We start from the raw sequence: 15988 nt of genomic DNA, 5'->3' as shown, positions 1-15988 counted from the left end.
ATAGCAACCACTTACTGGGTTAGTTTTACATACATCATCTCATTTAATCCTCACAAGAATCCCGTGAAGGAGGTCTGCTGTGACTCCATTTACAGATGAGAGAAGTGATGCCCCCAGAGGTCTCACAGATAGCGATAGAACTGCTGGGTTTGGAGGCAGCAGGCCTGGGTTCTGATCTGGGCTTTTTACTCTGGCCGGATGACCGTAATGAGTGACTTCTCTTCTGAGGACCTGTGTCAGAGTGGCATTGGGGGCATACAAAGACACTGCCTGTTAAGCCCCTGCCTGTTAAGCCACATCGAGTTTTGTCATTGTTATTAGTATTGCTCCTACTCTGTCTCAGCCCAGCTCAGCTCGGCCTGCACATCTGGGACTCTGCCAGGATGGTTCTGGGGCAGAGCTTGGTGAGGGCAGTGGGAAGTCACTCTGGAGGCTACATCACATCCTAGCATCTCCCCTGAAACCCCACGGAGAGGCAGGAATGTGGTCCAGAGCTGGTTGAGGGTCAACTGAAGGGCTGGCCAGGCTTGTGTTTGGCAGCTCATAAATGCCCAGGAGGAAAGGGCGGTGAGGGGGAGTTTCCATTGTGTCAGCAGCAGCCTCCCCCACCACTGTGGCTCCTGAGAAGCTTGTAAACCTGTCACTACGTGGGGGAACTCCCTGGGAGCTCTGCTAGGAGCCAGATGGCGAAATCGGGGCTCCACCCAGGACCACTGGCCATTGGGGGAGCATTGGTGCCGTGCACAGGACCAACATCTTGAGGCCCCATGTTGGGGCTGCTCCCCCTGCTGGGCCAGCATCTCCTCCATGAAACCTGTCCCAACTATGTCTGCCATCTTGGACTCATGGGGAAAATAGCTCTAGTGTTAGATGCTGAGTAGGGTAAAGGACCCTGGAGATGACATTGGAAGACCAGGCTCAAGTCTGGGCTCTGCCACTTAATTGCTGTGTGACCTCAAACAACTTGGTTAACAACTTGGTTTTGAATTGCAGCTCACTCATCCATAGAATGGGGACCCTAAGGGGTCATTATGCATGTCAAAGTGCAGAGAGGGAGCCCTTCTGTGCGGTGTAGAAAAGAAGCCTTACCCCCAGCTGGTCCTTGGTATCAGCGCTCAGGGAAGGGAGGCTCTGGGGAATGGTTCTTCCAAGGCCTGGGTCTCAGGCTCCTAGATGTCTCCACCATATTTGCCCAGAGCCAGTGTTTTCTGTACATTTACCCAGGGCCCCAGGACCCCAACTGGGATGGGTGGGAAGAAGAGGAAGCATTTTGAAGGAAGCTGAGGTGGTTGGTCCTGCATTTGGTCCATGGATTGGATTCTGAGCAGAGACCGGAGGGTGGCGGGGTGAGGGAAGCGGCATAGGAGAGGCTCTCTAATCAGCTGCTGGGCTCAGCAGGTTTAGAAAAACTGCTTTACTGAGGTATAATTGAAACACTAAACCACACATTTAAAGTGTACAATTGGATGAGTTTTGACATATGCATACTCTCATGAAACCATCACCACAATCAAGATAGTGAACACATCCATCACCCCAAATGTCCCTTGTGCCTTTGGTAATCCCTCCCTCTCTCCTCCCACTCTCCCCAGCAATGACCAGTCTGCTCGTTATCACTATAGCCTGGTGTACGTTTCCTTAGAATTGATACAAACGGGACAGGATGGAAGGAGAGGAAGGGTTTTGAAAGGAATGCGGGCCCTGCAGTTGCTCCACAGATTGTGTATGCATTTTTTAACTACTGGCTTATTTCACTCAGCATAATTAATTTGAAGTTCATCTACGTTGCTGCCCATATCGGTACTTCATTCCTTTTTTACTGCTGAGTAGTATTTCATTGTATAGATGTGCCACAATTTGTTATCTGTTCACCTAGCAGATGTTTTTTTTCCTTTATGCTTTCGTTTCTACGTATATATACATTCCTAAGCAATACGTAATGTTACCTTTTACCAGTGGCGTATTTTGAAACCAAGAGTCAAGCTGTTTCTGAAGCTGACCTGAGCCCAATTGGTACTTGTTCCGGAGAAGGCACCTGTAACCATTTCCACGCTTTGCCCTTCACCCCAACTGTCCCCTTCTCTGGAATGGCCTTCCTTGCTCTTCATTATCCAGGGGCCACTCAGCCTCTTCCAGGTAGCCTTCCCAGACTGTCTGAGTCTCCTCTGAGCAATTTCAGTCCTCACTGCATGGCAGCTTTCAGAGCCCCTGGGCACTGTTCGGCGATTCCAGTCTTGTCTCCTTAGTGAGAGCAGGGCAAGCTCCTTGTGTCACCCCCACCTCTCACCTTATGGGCCTGGCATGCAGGAAGCTGCTCCAGAGAGGCCCGGAGGCGACACACAGGGTGTCCAGTTGGCCCTGGACAGGGGACACAGGTGTCTAGGGCCCTCTGGGAAGGAGGCAGCAAAAACGCAAAGTGATGCAAAGTGATGCAAACACGGCCCGGACTGAAATCTGGGATCCCTCCTTCCCACTCTCCTCCCTCCCTGTCTTCCTCTCCTTCCTGGAAACCCCTCCTCCCCTTTGGGGAGCGGCAGGCGTCTGGGCAGGCCTGATGCTGACCAAGCTTTCTGCATTATTAAATTCTTGCCTCAGAAGAACCAAAATTTAAAACGTCCCAGGCCTCTGTCACATTCCGTGGCTTTCTACTTCCCCACTCCCATCGCCCCCTCCTCCTTGTCTCTCCTCAAGATGATGGGGTAGGTGGGGCTGCCCCTCCTGATGGATGGGGCACAGATATTGGGGGAAGAAATGAATACCCCCGCACCCAGCCCCCAGCTGCCAAGGCCGTGCGTTAATTCTGCCAGTGCTGCTGATGCATGTCTCAGAGGCACAGAGTAGAGGCTACCCATTGTGCCTGAGAGGCAAAGTGACTTCTCCAAGATCACACAGCCAGTTAATGACAAACATCAGCCACCTGACACCTTGTTCTGTGTTCTTTCCTCTTTCTGCCTTGTCTCCTGGACACCAACCCCACATGTTTGTAAAGCACCTTTTCCTGGACCAAGGCCTGTCCCATACTCTATCCTATTTTGGGGTGTGGTGGAGCTGTCTGTAGAAGAAAGAACCGTACCTCTTTGGCCAGGAGTTCTTGAGGAAGATCTGAGTTCCATTAGGAAGCCTGGGAGGAGAGGCCCACCGGTGTCCAAGATGCAGGCACTGGTAGGGTAAAGTAGAAAGGCAGCCTGTGATAGAGGGAGGTGGCCTTGCGGGAGAAAAGAGATGGGCGTGGTCCTAGCGCTGCAGAGCCTGCCACATCCACCTTCCTGGTCTCCGGTGGCAGCCCCATGGTCACTTGTTCACTGCAGCTCAGCCTTGTCAGCCCAGCTCCGATGCCTTCTTCTCCTTTTCACCTTCCTGAGAAGTGACCTGTCTGCATGCCTTTCGGCACTTAGCACTGCCTGCCATTTGTATCTCAATTTCTGTCTGTGTCTTATCTCCCTTCCTGGACTGTTGGCTTCTTGAGGACAGGATCTATGTATGTCTCATGCCTATATCTTCAGTGCCTAGGACAGGGCTTGGTATTCAGCAGATAAATAAATTATGGTGGTAGTGTGTGACAGTGTATGGTGGTGGATGTTGGTCAAAGATGCTAATTTATCACAAAGGTAGCTGGTGGAAGGTAGGTGGTAGTAAATACTAGTGAGCAATAGTAGATGGTAGTTGGTAGTGGTGGCGGTCATGATGGTGGGAGGTCACGATGGGTGAAGGATGAGGGTAGATGGCGGTGGGAGATGATGGTAGATAGTAAATGGGGGTAGATAGTGAAGAGGGAAATAGTAATAGACGGTAGCAGGAGAAGGACGGTGGCAAAAGGTGGCCGTAGTGGTGGGTTGCAATGATGGTAGAAATATCGGGCAGTAGGTGATTTCTGCTAATGCCCCAGCCATCTGCCCTTTCCTAGGAGACTCTAGTCCAGCTCTTGCACTGCCAAGTCCTCTGACACTGTGACTCGTTCCTTTGCAGATTCCATCGGGGGTCCCTTCCCTGTCACCTCTCACCGATGCCACCACAAGCAGAAGCACTGCCCACCAGTGCTGCCCGGCGGGGTGCTCCCGGCCACGCCACTGCTCTTCCACCCACACACCAAGGGCTCCCAGATCCTCATGGACCTCAGCCACAAGGCCGTCAAGAGGCAGGCCAGCTTCTGCAATGCCATCACCTTCAGTAACCGCCCGGTCCTCATCTATGAGCAAGTCAGACTGAAGGTGGGCCTCTGACCTTTCTCCCCTCATCACTGCCTTCTGTCACAGCCATCACGACACCCTGCCCTGCCCTTTCTTCTCTGCTGCCACTGCTACTCTTCCGCCTCTTTCTTTTCCTTCTTTCTCAACCTTCCCTGAGTGACAAGGGAGGAGGGGAGTGGCCATGGGGACAACCCTCTCTCCAGACTGGTGGGAAAGCTCCTGGGAGTGGGAAAGGAGCCCAAATGGTGGGTGAGCTGGGCACTGTAATGGCCCACAGGAGCCGGCCGGGGGGCGGTCTGCTGAGAAGGGCGCACTCCCTTCCCCTGGGGCTTGCTGAGGTGGGGGAGAGGCTGGGCTGGGCTGGGGGCTGTCTGAGGCCGACCCCCTACTGCCCAGATCACCAAGAAGCAGTGCTGCTGGAGCGGGGCCCTGCGCCTGGGCTTCACGAGCAAGGACCCCTCCCGCATCCACCCCGACTCCCTGCCCAAGTATGCCTGCCCCGACCTGGTGTCCCAGAGCGGCTTCTGGGCCAAGGCGCTACCCGAAGAGTTTGCAAACGAGGGCAACATCATCGCCTTCTGGGTGGACAAGAAGGGCCGCGTGTTCTACCGCATCAATGACTCGGCCGCCATGCTCTTCTTCAATGGGGTCCGCACGGCCGACCCGCTCTGGGCCCTGGTGGATGTCTACGGCCTCACGCGGGGCGTCCAGCTGCTTGGTGAGTGACCGCTCCCTCTGGCCCCTTAGGTGCAGGGCACACCTCCAGGTACTGTGGTTTGAAGGCGACCTCAGACTCTCTGGCTGCTCCTGGGTCTCCAGCATGACTCCCAGTCCAGGATTCCTCCCCCTTTGCTACACTGGTGTGCATGCTGGCAAGTGTGCGTGTGCGCACATATAGGCTTTGCATACAAATCGGCCCATAGGCAGATTGGCTGTGTCTCCAATCTGGATTGGTGGGAAGATGAAATTCAGTTAAAGAGGCTGTGAGTAAAGTGCCCAGCTCCGTCCTGGGGACCAGGTCGGTGCTCACCCAACACCCGTTCTTCCCACCTCCCATGGAGGTAGTTGAAAAACTTTTCTTGTTTCCTTTCTGATTTCAGAGCTTAGAAACAGTGAAGCCAATCTTTTCAAAAACACTTTTATTTGAATAAGAATAGACAGTGGGGAAAAAAGAGATAGTGAAGGTAAAAACAAAGAAATGAGTAATCCTCAGAAGCCTTTCTGTTTGTTGAGTTTCAAACACAAGGAGGTTGTTTTTATTAATTAGTCGTTTGAGAACTTTCTGGTTTCAACTCAATGAAAGTGTTTCTACATTCTCACGGACGTATTAGGGCTCTTCTGAGTGTCAGCAAGCGAAGAGAGAGCCCAGGCTGCTCGAGGATAAGCTGCTTTCCAGTCCTTCTGTGGCCCCTACGTGCCCGGGACACAAAGGGCAGTGGTTATGTTCCCAGGCTAGAGTCAGACAGACCCAGTGTGGACCCCGGACAGCCTGTACTAGCTGTGGGACCTCAGTTTCCTCATCTCTAAAATGGGATAATAACTGTTTTCAGGGTCCCTGAAGGCTCAAAGAACTGAGTTACGTGAAGCAGCTGACACACAGTAGGTATTTGTTGACTCAGTCATTTCTACCCATCCTAAAGAGGGCAGTGCTTAACCCAAGGTTCAAGAGACTGCCTTCCTGCCATTCTGGTATCCTTAGGGCCCCACATTTCAAGGCGCTGGGGTCCCAAAGCTTGAGTCTGAGCTTCAGCATGGACATTTCTGTCTGAGCCTCAGTTTGCTCATCTGTTAAGTGATTGGGAATACTCTGACTTAGTCCAGGGTTTAGCCACAGGGTGGGAGATAGAAGAATGTCTCAGCTTTTGAGAAAGCCACAGTCTTGTTACGGGGGCAGAAGGAAAGTGGGGGCCATCCCACTCTGGCTTCAAGACCCAGCTCAAAAGCCACCTCCTCCCTGAAGCCTTCTGGGATAGAAGTCTCTTCTCCATTCCTTATGTTCCACTGCATGGCACCCGCACTTCTCTCGGTGCTGAGGTGTTGGCCTAGCCTTGGTCCATTCATATGTCTGTTCCCACACAAATTGGGGAGGGCTCTGAGGGAGGAACCTATGTCTCAACCAGCCAGCTTCCTCTCCGGAGTGGAATCTTGTGCTAGCCGTGTGGAGGATGCTGAGGAAAATTTGCAGGGTGGGTAGAGTAGAGTGGTGGGATGGGTGGATGTCTTGTTAGATGAAGGAAAGGGTATGGGGGATGCTGAGGTAGACCCAACCCTGCCCTAGGCTCACTGGAAAATTAGGGAGACAAAGCAAACACTCCAGATACAATCAGAGCATAAGCGGAGAGAAGACACTAAATTGCTAAACGCTGTGGTCATAGGGTCTCTTCCCTCTGCGGAGGTGGTTTTTCCTCCGGTTATCTCATTTAACTAACTCTCAGCAGCCAGCCCAAGGGGAGTAGTTTTTTATCTTCATTTGGCAGGGAGCGAATTGAGGCCCAGGGAACACCTGGCTCACCTGTGTAGGGATGTGGCACAGTTGGGACTTGAACTGGGTGTTCTGGTGCCCAAAGCAAAGTCTTTCCCATTACCCTCCAGTGGGGTTAAGCATGAAGGGAGGCAAGAAGTCAGAGGAGGCCGAGGTCAGTGAGGGAAGATGGGGTCCAGAAAGACTTCTTTCCAAGAGAGGGCTTAGGCTGGGACTATAAGTTCCAGGAGGGCTGGGGTGGGGGAATGGGGAGAGTGGATATGATGGGGACATGCCAGGTGAGATGGGGCTTCCGAACGTCAAGGACTGAGGGAGGGGCCTGGAGAGTAATATGCCGCGCCCTGGGGCAGAGCCCAGACATCTGACCTGGCCCAGCCCCATTCCCCCTCTTTGACTATAAATGGGTTTTCATGCAGTACCATTTGGATTTCCCAGCAGGCTCCTCTCTGTACACCCGATAAGGCCCGATAAGGCCGAGGCCCCAGCTGATTTCCGTCCCAGCTGTAAATCACCATAATCCCTGGGCATTTTCAAACACTGAGTATGGCCCTTAAATTCAATTAGCAGATTAAAATATCTCTTCGTTTTGTTCTTCCTAAATGGATTTTTAAAAAAGAGATCTGTCCAAGGTCTCTTCAGAGGTGGGCGTGCTGTTCCTTCTATGCCCTCATTTGGTCTCCCACCCTCTGGGGTACGCCCACTGCCCTGCGTAGAGTGCTCCTCTTTCCTCTCCCCCCACTTCCCAGTGCCCCTCTCTCCTTGTCTGCCACTTCACTGCACCTGTGTTCTTCTGGGCCTCCCTCCCTCCCTCCATCTGGGTCCCTCCGGCTCCTCTGGCTTTCTCTGCTCTCGCTCTGAAAAAGTCACTTTTTTTTTGATGGCTCTGAGGATGGGCCTGTCTTTCCTAGGGTGCTTGTTCCCCAAACCAGTGTCTCATCTTTAGAGACTTCCTGCCCGGCCTGTCTCCTCCCCTCCTGCCTGTCTGGAACCTGTGACTAGCACCCTCTAAACCTCACCTGACCAATGTCTGCTCCTCAGACCAGAGACACCCTGGGGGGCCTGGCATATAGTAGGTTCAAGAGTCAGGCCATGGACAGATTGGCCATCTTCCCTGACAGAGTGGAGGCAGGGTGGTGTTTCTCCCTAATCGATACCTCGGGGTGGGTGTCCCATCTCCTTCCCCAGCAATAACCCAGGCCCTCTGGTGCCCACACTGTGGCCCCAACCAGCCTGCATCAGGCCGTCCAGGCTCCTGTTATGTGGGAGTTCAGCAGATCACCCTGTTCCCTTGGGGCACCCTGGCTCAAGCCTGGCTGGTGTCTCCAAGAATAACAGCTTCCAACCTCCAGGAAGAAGGACCCGCCAGTAACTAAATAAATATAAGTTTAATGGGGTGATTAATACTTGGAGAGATAAGCTCCTATCCCAGTTTTTCAAGCTCTCTCGGCTCTTCTCAGAAATGTTGGCTCAGGAGGAGCAGCCATGGGTCCTGGCAGAAAGCAGATGAGCCAAGATGTACTTACAGGGTGCTCCTGAGCACCCCTCCGTGCCCACCATAGCCCAGGCACTGTGCAGGAGTCGGGGAAGACACAAGAATTGAAAACCTCTCTTCTTGAAGAGTTTAGTTTTTTTTTTACTCAAGCATAGAACTGCTCTGAGGCGACCTAAGTCCAATTCTGCAATTAAGGGTAGCTGAAGACTAAGACTGGGGGTGGGGTGGGGTGCAGCTGGGGAGCAATCCAGGAGGACTTTCTATAGGAGATGAGTTTTAAGTCAGGAACCAAAGGAAGTGAAAAAAAATGGACTGATTGAGGAGGAACAATTCAGGCCAGACAAGAAGGGTGTGCATAGGCACAGAGTAGGGGAATCAGTGGTCATTCAAAGAGCAGATCCTTCAGGGGAGGGGTGAGCGGAAAGGTAGTGGGTGTCTTGTGGAGATTGGGGAGCCATGAGAATAGAAAGTTTCCAGCACCGTCTGTGCCGTTGTGCTGTCAGGTTTTTCAGTAAGAGGAAATGTGGCCTAGAGATGGCGAGGGGCCTAGCTAAATTTTCCCAGCCAGTCAGAAGCCAGGCCGGCCTGGAATTCAGATCTCCCAGGCAGATCTGGGTATAAGGTTGGTATGAGAAGACTAATTGCCACATCAAAAATGGTAGTGGCTGAGCCCAGGAGGGCATTAAGAGGGCATTAGTTGGGGGCTCCCAAGGGCATGTGACATTTTGCTTCTTCCCTACCTATGCCTAGGTTCCCAGGTCTTGGTTAAAAACCCCACTGAGGAGAGAGATGTATGGAGACTCTCAGGGTAGCTTACTGAAGGCCAGGCTACTGCCAGGCCAATTTCTGGGGTGGCGGGCCAGCCTGGCTGCCCTGCAGTGAGGGGCCTGGGTCTCTTTGAAGATAAGCCCTGGGTCAGGTCCCCCCTCTAGGGTGTGCCTTAGCTTAGCTTGGTGGCACAAAGAGTGTGAGCCCTCCCTGGCCAGCTGAGGACCACACTGCCATCTGGGGCTTCCGTTTCTCAGGCTAAACCAATATTTACCTTTAGCCATGGCTGCCAGGGGCTGAGAGGCAAATATTAGTTTAAGGAGCCTGAGCCAAGCTCTTGGGATGGTGGGGGGATGGCGGGGGGAGAGCTGAGGATGCTATTCACGATTGCTTCCTTTTTGACAGTTTTCATTTCTTCTTGATTGAAAAAATGCCTTGCTATTCCTTTTGCTTCAGAGACTCTTCCAGGTATTTCCTTTTTGCTCACCCCAAATTCTGACAATTATATCAGGCCCCAACACCAAAATCTCCCCACCATCAAGGAGCCTTCCCTTACCTCTGCTGTTCTCGATGACCCTTCCTCTTCCTGACCACCGGAAGCATTTGGAGGTCTAAGTGGTATCAGCAGTTCTGCATTATGCATTGTCTTGCTCTTTAAGAAGGCAGCGTAAATCCTCTTTGTATATGTTATAAAGAAAGTTAATATTGTATCCATTTTGCAAAGAAACAGAGGCTCAGAGAGGTATGATAACTTGCTCAAGGTCACACAGCTTGGTGGAGATGGAACTTAAGCCCTGGAGTGTGGGCTACATTACTTCCCAGGTCCTCTAAATATGAGTCCATCTGGTCTCCTTATTAAGTCTGGGTTCCCCCCAAGTGTGGAGACTGTGGGCTTCCAATGACTTCTAGAATAGAGCTTACAAGAGCTCAAGCCCTCAGGGATCAGCTGTAATGTTGAGTACAGATAGGTCACCAGGGTCCCCGCTGGGGAAGAAGGGTGATGGGGTGCTCAGCATCATGGTTCAGTGGTGAGGGTGGGTTTGCTTGCACGGTAGTTCCCTGGGAGCTCTTGAGGGCTTTGTCTGGTTCTTTTATTCATGGTGCACTCAGTTTTCTACCAGAATGAATATATATAAAGTGCAACCATATGTAATTGCCAATATTGGACCGTTTCTCATGTCCAGAAATAGTTTCCATCTAGAATCTCTTTAGCCCAGGATTTAGTCCTGGGGATCTTGGGGCACCCAGGACGGGATGTGTGTATAGGAGAGGAGCTGGGCCCTGCAGTATTCAGGACAAAGCCTTCATTGCAGAAGCAGGAGACCTGAATGAATCAAGTCTTGACCACTCACTAGCTCAGGGCAGGTCTCTCAGCTTCTCTGTGTCTCAACCACCTCATCTTTTATTTGGATATAATTATACATGCACCGTTTACCTCACAGATAGTCTGTGAGGCTCACGAATATGTAAAAATGTTTACACAAATGGGAAGGGCTGTTGTTTTTAGATTAAAAAGGAATACCTAATTTAAAAAAAATCACCAGAATAGACAAACCCCCAAGCCAGTCCTGTCATTGGAAGAGGGAGCCTTAAAACCAAGTCCCTGTATCTGGATGAAAGTCAAACCATGAAATTTAAATTGTTCCTTGAAACAAAATCTGTGGCCCTGCAGCTGCGTTCCTTGGAACACTGGGGTTCCGCAGAGGCATCTCTTCAGCTACTGAGTGTTAGGGCTCCATGGCCACCTCTCAGACTTTGAGCTTTGAGTTCCAGAGCTTTGAGTTCTGTCGGACAAAAGGATTCCACTTTTTAAAGAAGTTTGAGAACCACCAGGCCAGATGATTCTGAGAATCTATACGTTTAAGATTCTGTGGCTTGAAGATGCTGTAACTCTAAGAGTTTGTGACTTTGAGTGAATCTGGGACATTCCGCCCTTCTCTCCGTGAGCCTCAGAAAGTGTGTTTGTTTCTCCTAGCTTTCCTGCGGTTGGGTTTATATGGAGAGGGTGGAGGTGGGTGTGGGTTTCGGGGTACTGCCCAGAGGGGTGGAGAACCCCTTGCCCATCCAAGTCATGCACCCGCCCTCCTGGCTCCTTCTCCTGCCCCATGCCAGATGGAGACCAGCAGGAGGATGTTTACGGAGACAGTAAGTGGGCTGGCAGCACCTTCCCAACGGGCCGCAGACCTGCCAGCCTGCTTGGAGGCTGCAGGCTGACCCGTGGTTAAAGATTATCCAGAGCTCCGGATGTGAGCATCTAAACAAACAAGACTCCGGCTGATGGCAAGCCCTGCTTCAAAGAAGCCCCTTGCTGCCCCTCCCACCCCGAGTACTCAGGCCCTGCCTTGGTTCCCCTGCACTGATGGCAGCTCGTGGGAGGGCCTGGTGGGTCTCCGGGTGTGAGCTGGCCCTAGTGCCCTCCGCCTGGCCCCGTCCCTCCTCTCCCTTTCTTTCTCCTCACGGGCCTTGCTCAGACTGTTCTCCAGGCATTTGCTAACGCACTTTTCCCACCTGAGTGTCTCTTGCTTCTGTCTGTCAATCCAAACCCTCCTGTCCTTCGAGGCCCAGGTCAAATCTTGTTTTTTCCTCTAAGATGCTGTCTCTGACTCACTCTGAAACAGTAAGGGGGACCTTAGCCTCAGTTGGAGAGCATTATCCTAAAAGAGATATTTATCTTAAAGAAGAGAAGGCTCTTCTTCTAAAGGGAGCTCCAAGGAGTGGATACAGGCCACATAAGGATCCATGCAAGGAGAGGCTCTCTAACATTAGTCATAGCTCACCAGAGATAGGGATAGATAGCCTTGGAGGTGGTGAGCTGCTTATGTCACCAGGGGCATTCTAGCCAAGCCTGGGTGAGAACTTGGCAGAGACAAGTAGATTTCCTCCTCTCCTTTAAGGTCCCTGTCTAACGAGAGACACTAAAATTTTATAACAAATTGTGTTCAAATATTTTCATGCCTCCAAGCTTCAATCCTTCTAAGGGCTACTGGCTCCCCAGGGCCCAGGTCCTGGCTTCTCCCTCTCTCCTTAATCTCCGCCCAGGGTTGGGCACACAGTGGATCAGTGAGTGGGTGCCCTGAGTGCCACCCCGAGGGCAGGAAACCCCTAGCCTGGGTCTCTCTGCCCCTTTCAGGGCCCGGTGGTTTCTGTCCTGGCCCAGGGGATCTGCAGAGCCACTGCCATGCACCAGATTAGGCAGAAGCTTAAGATGACAAATTCCTTCCTGAAAGAGAGGATGGGGAGGGGACTGAGTTTAGCGGCTTCTCTCTTGTCCTTGTGCCGCCCCTCCCCCATCATAAAACCTCCAAAGTGGGCAGCTGTGTGTCCCGGGCATAGATTACATAACTTGTTGCTTCCAAATGTGGGGCCACTGCTTAGGGTTATAGGTTGCCTGCCTGGTTTTTCCAAGCTGCCCCCCAGGGCACAGTCCTGGGCTGAGGTTGCTCCCATGGTGTTCTCCCAGGCTTTGGGAGCCTGAACCCTTCCCTGACCTCTGACTTGCTGTCAGCTCACCCAGCCGTGACCCTTGCTGTTCTTTCTGCGGAGGGTGCTCTGACCAGCTCCTCGATCTCAAGTTTCATCTATTTCAAGGCTCTGGCGCAGCTGGGCACACCGATGGGATTGTTATTTTGGAGCTTGCTGGCGGCCTGCAGCTGCTCCTGACCCTGAGGGTGGAGGGGATGGGAGAGAAGACATACTTGGGCTGGGCACTTGCCCCAGGGATTCTGTTTTTAGCTGTTTCCCACCATCTCCTGTACCTCCTCTCTCAACTCCTACAATATTTCAAGCAAATACGAAAGGGTCATTTTCCTGCTCTCTCTTCTTGCTCCTGCTCGCTCGCTCGCGCTCTCTCTCTCTCTCTCTCTCTCTCTCTCTCTCTCCCCCGCACCCCCCACTGTTTCTCCTTCCCTTCTCCTTTTTATCCTCTAATCTCCACTTGTAGCTTCTTTTTTCTGGTCTTTAGTCAGGATGTTATTCAGTGATTATATCCTGGGTATCCATCATAACCACTATAAAGTCCTACATTTAGGTCCAAAAAGTTAATTGCCTGAGTGCAGCTGGACCTGACTTTGGCTGACAGATTCAACCTGAGCAAATAGTAATATGTGAATTTATCAGGTGCCCAGGTGCCAGGGGCTTCTCACTCTACCTCTGATCCCTTCAACAACATCGAAAGGCAGGTGTTATTACCCCTGTTCTCTAGGTGAGTGAGCTGAGGCTGGAGGGAAGTTGCTTACCCACAGGCCACCAGCCAAGTGCTGGATCGGATATTTAAACTCAGGCCCGAATCACCCTGAAGCCCAGGCACTTTCTTCTGAGCCACGTGGCATGTAAAAGATAATAACAGTGTTTCATATGAACCCACTGATTATTTCATGCCAGGTCTCTACTAGGTACTCTATGTACCTTATTCCACTTCACCTTCACAGCATTCCTCCCAAGGGGGAATATTAGAATATAGATTTTTGTAACAATCAGTAAATGCTGATTTCACTGTTGAAGAAGAGGGGTCCAGAAAGGTTAAGCTATTTGTCCAAGGTCATATAGCCAGGAAATGGCAGAGTCAGGATTTGAACCCAAGCTGATGACTTCAAAGCCCTTGCACTTAATGATGCTCTTATCTTGCCTACCAGAATATGGATTTTGTTTACTAAAAACCTAACCTACTTTTAGGTTGCATTATTAGGAGTATAGCGTACATATCAGGGGGGATGATGGCTACACTGTGCTTTGAGCTGGTCAGGGCACATCTGGAACACTGAGTCTGGTTCTGTTCAATACTGAGTCTGTCTAAGAGGTGGGAAGGTGTATGGAGAGTCTGAGTATTCCTTGAGGAGATTTGTCTTCTGTATGGGGCTGCGAGGCAGCCCCAGAGGTAAATACAAGGAGGAGGAGACACATTCTTAAAGACAGAGTAGCCCAACAACAGCACAGGTTGCCTTGAAGGTGGTGAGCACCTGGTCGTAGGCATATTCAAGTGGAAGAGGATTCCATATTCAAGTAGACGGGGCAGAGATCAGGATAGCTGACATCCAGCCCCATTCAGAAATCTGTTTTGAGGGTCTTCCCAGATCCATGGGCTCTGACTGATTGTCCTGAGTGTGTGTGGAGTGGGGAGAGAAATGCGGGGGTACATATGTGTGTGGACCCCTATGACAGCCTTGTTCCTATAGGTCCTGGCTGAGCATCTCTGAGCCACTTGTTTCTTCTTCATCCAGCTGTTCCTGTCCCTTTCCCTCTCTGTCTCTAGCCCTCCAGAGTCCTCAAGGGCATTGCCTGGAGTCCCTGAGGGGTCGGAGAACAGGGGCTGTTCTCTGGGTTCCAGGTCAACCCTACAGCCTTCCTTAGGTCCCCCCGCTTTGCCTCTTGTGCCTCCTCTTCCTGCTTGGGCCCTCTTCGCCTCTGCCTCTCTGCAGCCCCCCAGCCTCTCTGCACCATCACTGTCACAGAGTCAATTCCCTGGAATAATCGTATTTTCCGGTCGGCTCCCTTCTCCTTGCCAAGCACGATGCTGGGAAATCCCAACCAGTTAGGCCCCATGAGGCTTCTTCAGAGAGACAGTGGACTTGCGGGGAAGGCCCGGCACTCTCTCCTTGCCTGGGCCCAAACAACACTGTTCCTGGAAGAGGCAGGGGGGCTGGGTGGGGGAGAACAAGAACAGGGAGGCTTTAAGGACTGTCTCTAGATGTGATTAGAGCTGAATTCTGGCCTCTGGTGCGTATACCAGCCCAGTCCCCCAAGCTTTGCTCTCACACCGAGTACCCCAGCCATTCTTACCCAGTTCCTGGAGAGGAAGCACAGATTCTCCTGTGGGGACACTCAGAGAAAAGGCTCCCAGGGAGGGATTGGCCCACAATGTGGCCTGCCGTGGCACTAGTCAAATTTGGGGACTTCCACAGAAGGGCTTCAATAAAAAGGAGGGGCTGAAAGCAAAGACTGTGGAATTGAGAGTTAGACCTTGCTTCAATCGTGGATCTACCACTTGGCAGATGTCACATAACATCTCTGAGCTTTACCTGTACAGCGGGAACACCTCCATGGGAAGCTTAAAGGATGAAATGCAGGGGTGATTCATTGTGCATGATGACTTTTATTATAAATTACAGGACTCCATAAAGCTGGACAAAACACAGCTATTAAACGAATATGGTGTTAGAAACATACTCATTGGCATGAAAAGGTGTTTAGGACATAGAAAGTGGAAAAGCTAGTTTTCAAAAGGAAATCTGTATGACAGAGTTCTTAGTCTGGAGTCCATGCCCATGAATGGCTTTTTGTGATTCACGGATGCCCTGAAATTATCCACAGAATTTTGGGAGAATGTGCACTTTTCTTAGGAGGAGATAGATCAAAGTTATCACATTTTAAAGGGATTTGTTACCCATAAATGGTTAAAAATTACTGGCGTTTATATAGCATGATTCAATTTTTGTATTAAAAAAAAGTAACTGAAAAATATATTGCAAAAAAGGGCTGGAGGATCATACATCCAAATATTAATAGTATTTTTCTCTGGATGGGGGGCTGACAGGCGATTAACTTTTTGCTAAAGTGTCTTTTCTATAAAACACAGTCTGTATGACGTATGTGGTTGAAAAGAGACAGGTTTTGATTTCCTGTTAAGTCACGTTCAAAAGGTTAGCTTGGATAAATTTACGTAACTGCATTGTCCTTTTGTGGCAAGGATAACTTCAAAAGGTAACTGTTAGGATAAGAATTTATGCAAAGAGGAGTTCTGGGGATGTCACCAGTACATTCAACACACATTTACTTCTCTACTAAGTGCTCAGGGCTGTTCTAGCTACTGGGGATAAAGATTGAGGGCCTCAAGAGTTAATTTTTAAAAAAAATCTTTTATAAGTGTACCATTTAGAAGCAATCATGTTTTTTTATTTTGTTATGGGGACCCTGGTATTCGAATTTGTCTGCCTGTGTGCCCTAGCCCAAAAGAAACACCAGGAGTTTACAATATAGAAAGTAAAATAGTTTAATATTGACGTAGATATTTAGAGAGTTAATACCCTAAGACCTGGCTCTCCAATGGCATGTAGGTTACAGATT

General features: G+C 50.8%; 1 protein-coding gene across 1 annotated transcript in view; it reads left to right on the top strand.

Moving 5' to 3' along the window:
- The window catches only part of NEURL1 (neuralized E3 ubiquitin protein ligase 1), a 72682-nt gene that overhangs the window by 48401 nt on the left and 8293 nt on the right, over positions 1 to 15988 (top strand). The window contains exons 2-3 of the mRNA XM_011363794.2: positions 3967 to 4208; positions 4584 to 4905. Coding sequence (XP_011362096.1) covers positions 3967 to 4208; positions 4584 to 4905 — 564 coding nt within the window. The remainder of the gene's footprint in view (positions 1 to 3966; positions 4209 to 4583; positions 4906 to 15988) is intronic.

This window comes from Pteropus vampyrus, unplaced genomic scaffold (assembly GCF_000151845.1).
Source record: "Pteropus vampyrus isolate Shadow unplaced genomic scaffold, Pvam_2.0 Scaffold89, whole genome shotgun sequence".
Classification (NCBI taxonomy): Eukaryota; Metazoa; Chordata; class Mammalia; order Chiroptera; family Pteropodidae; genus Pteropus; species Pteropus vampyrus.
This window is presented reverse-complemented; position numbering and strand designations above follow the sequence as displayed.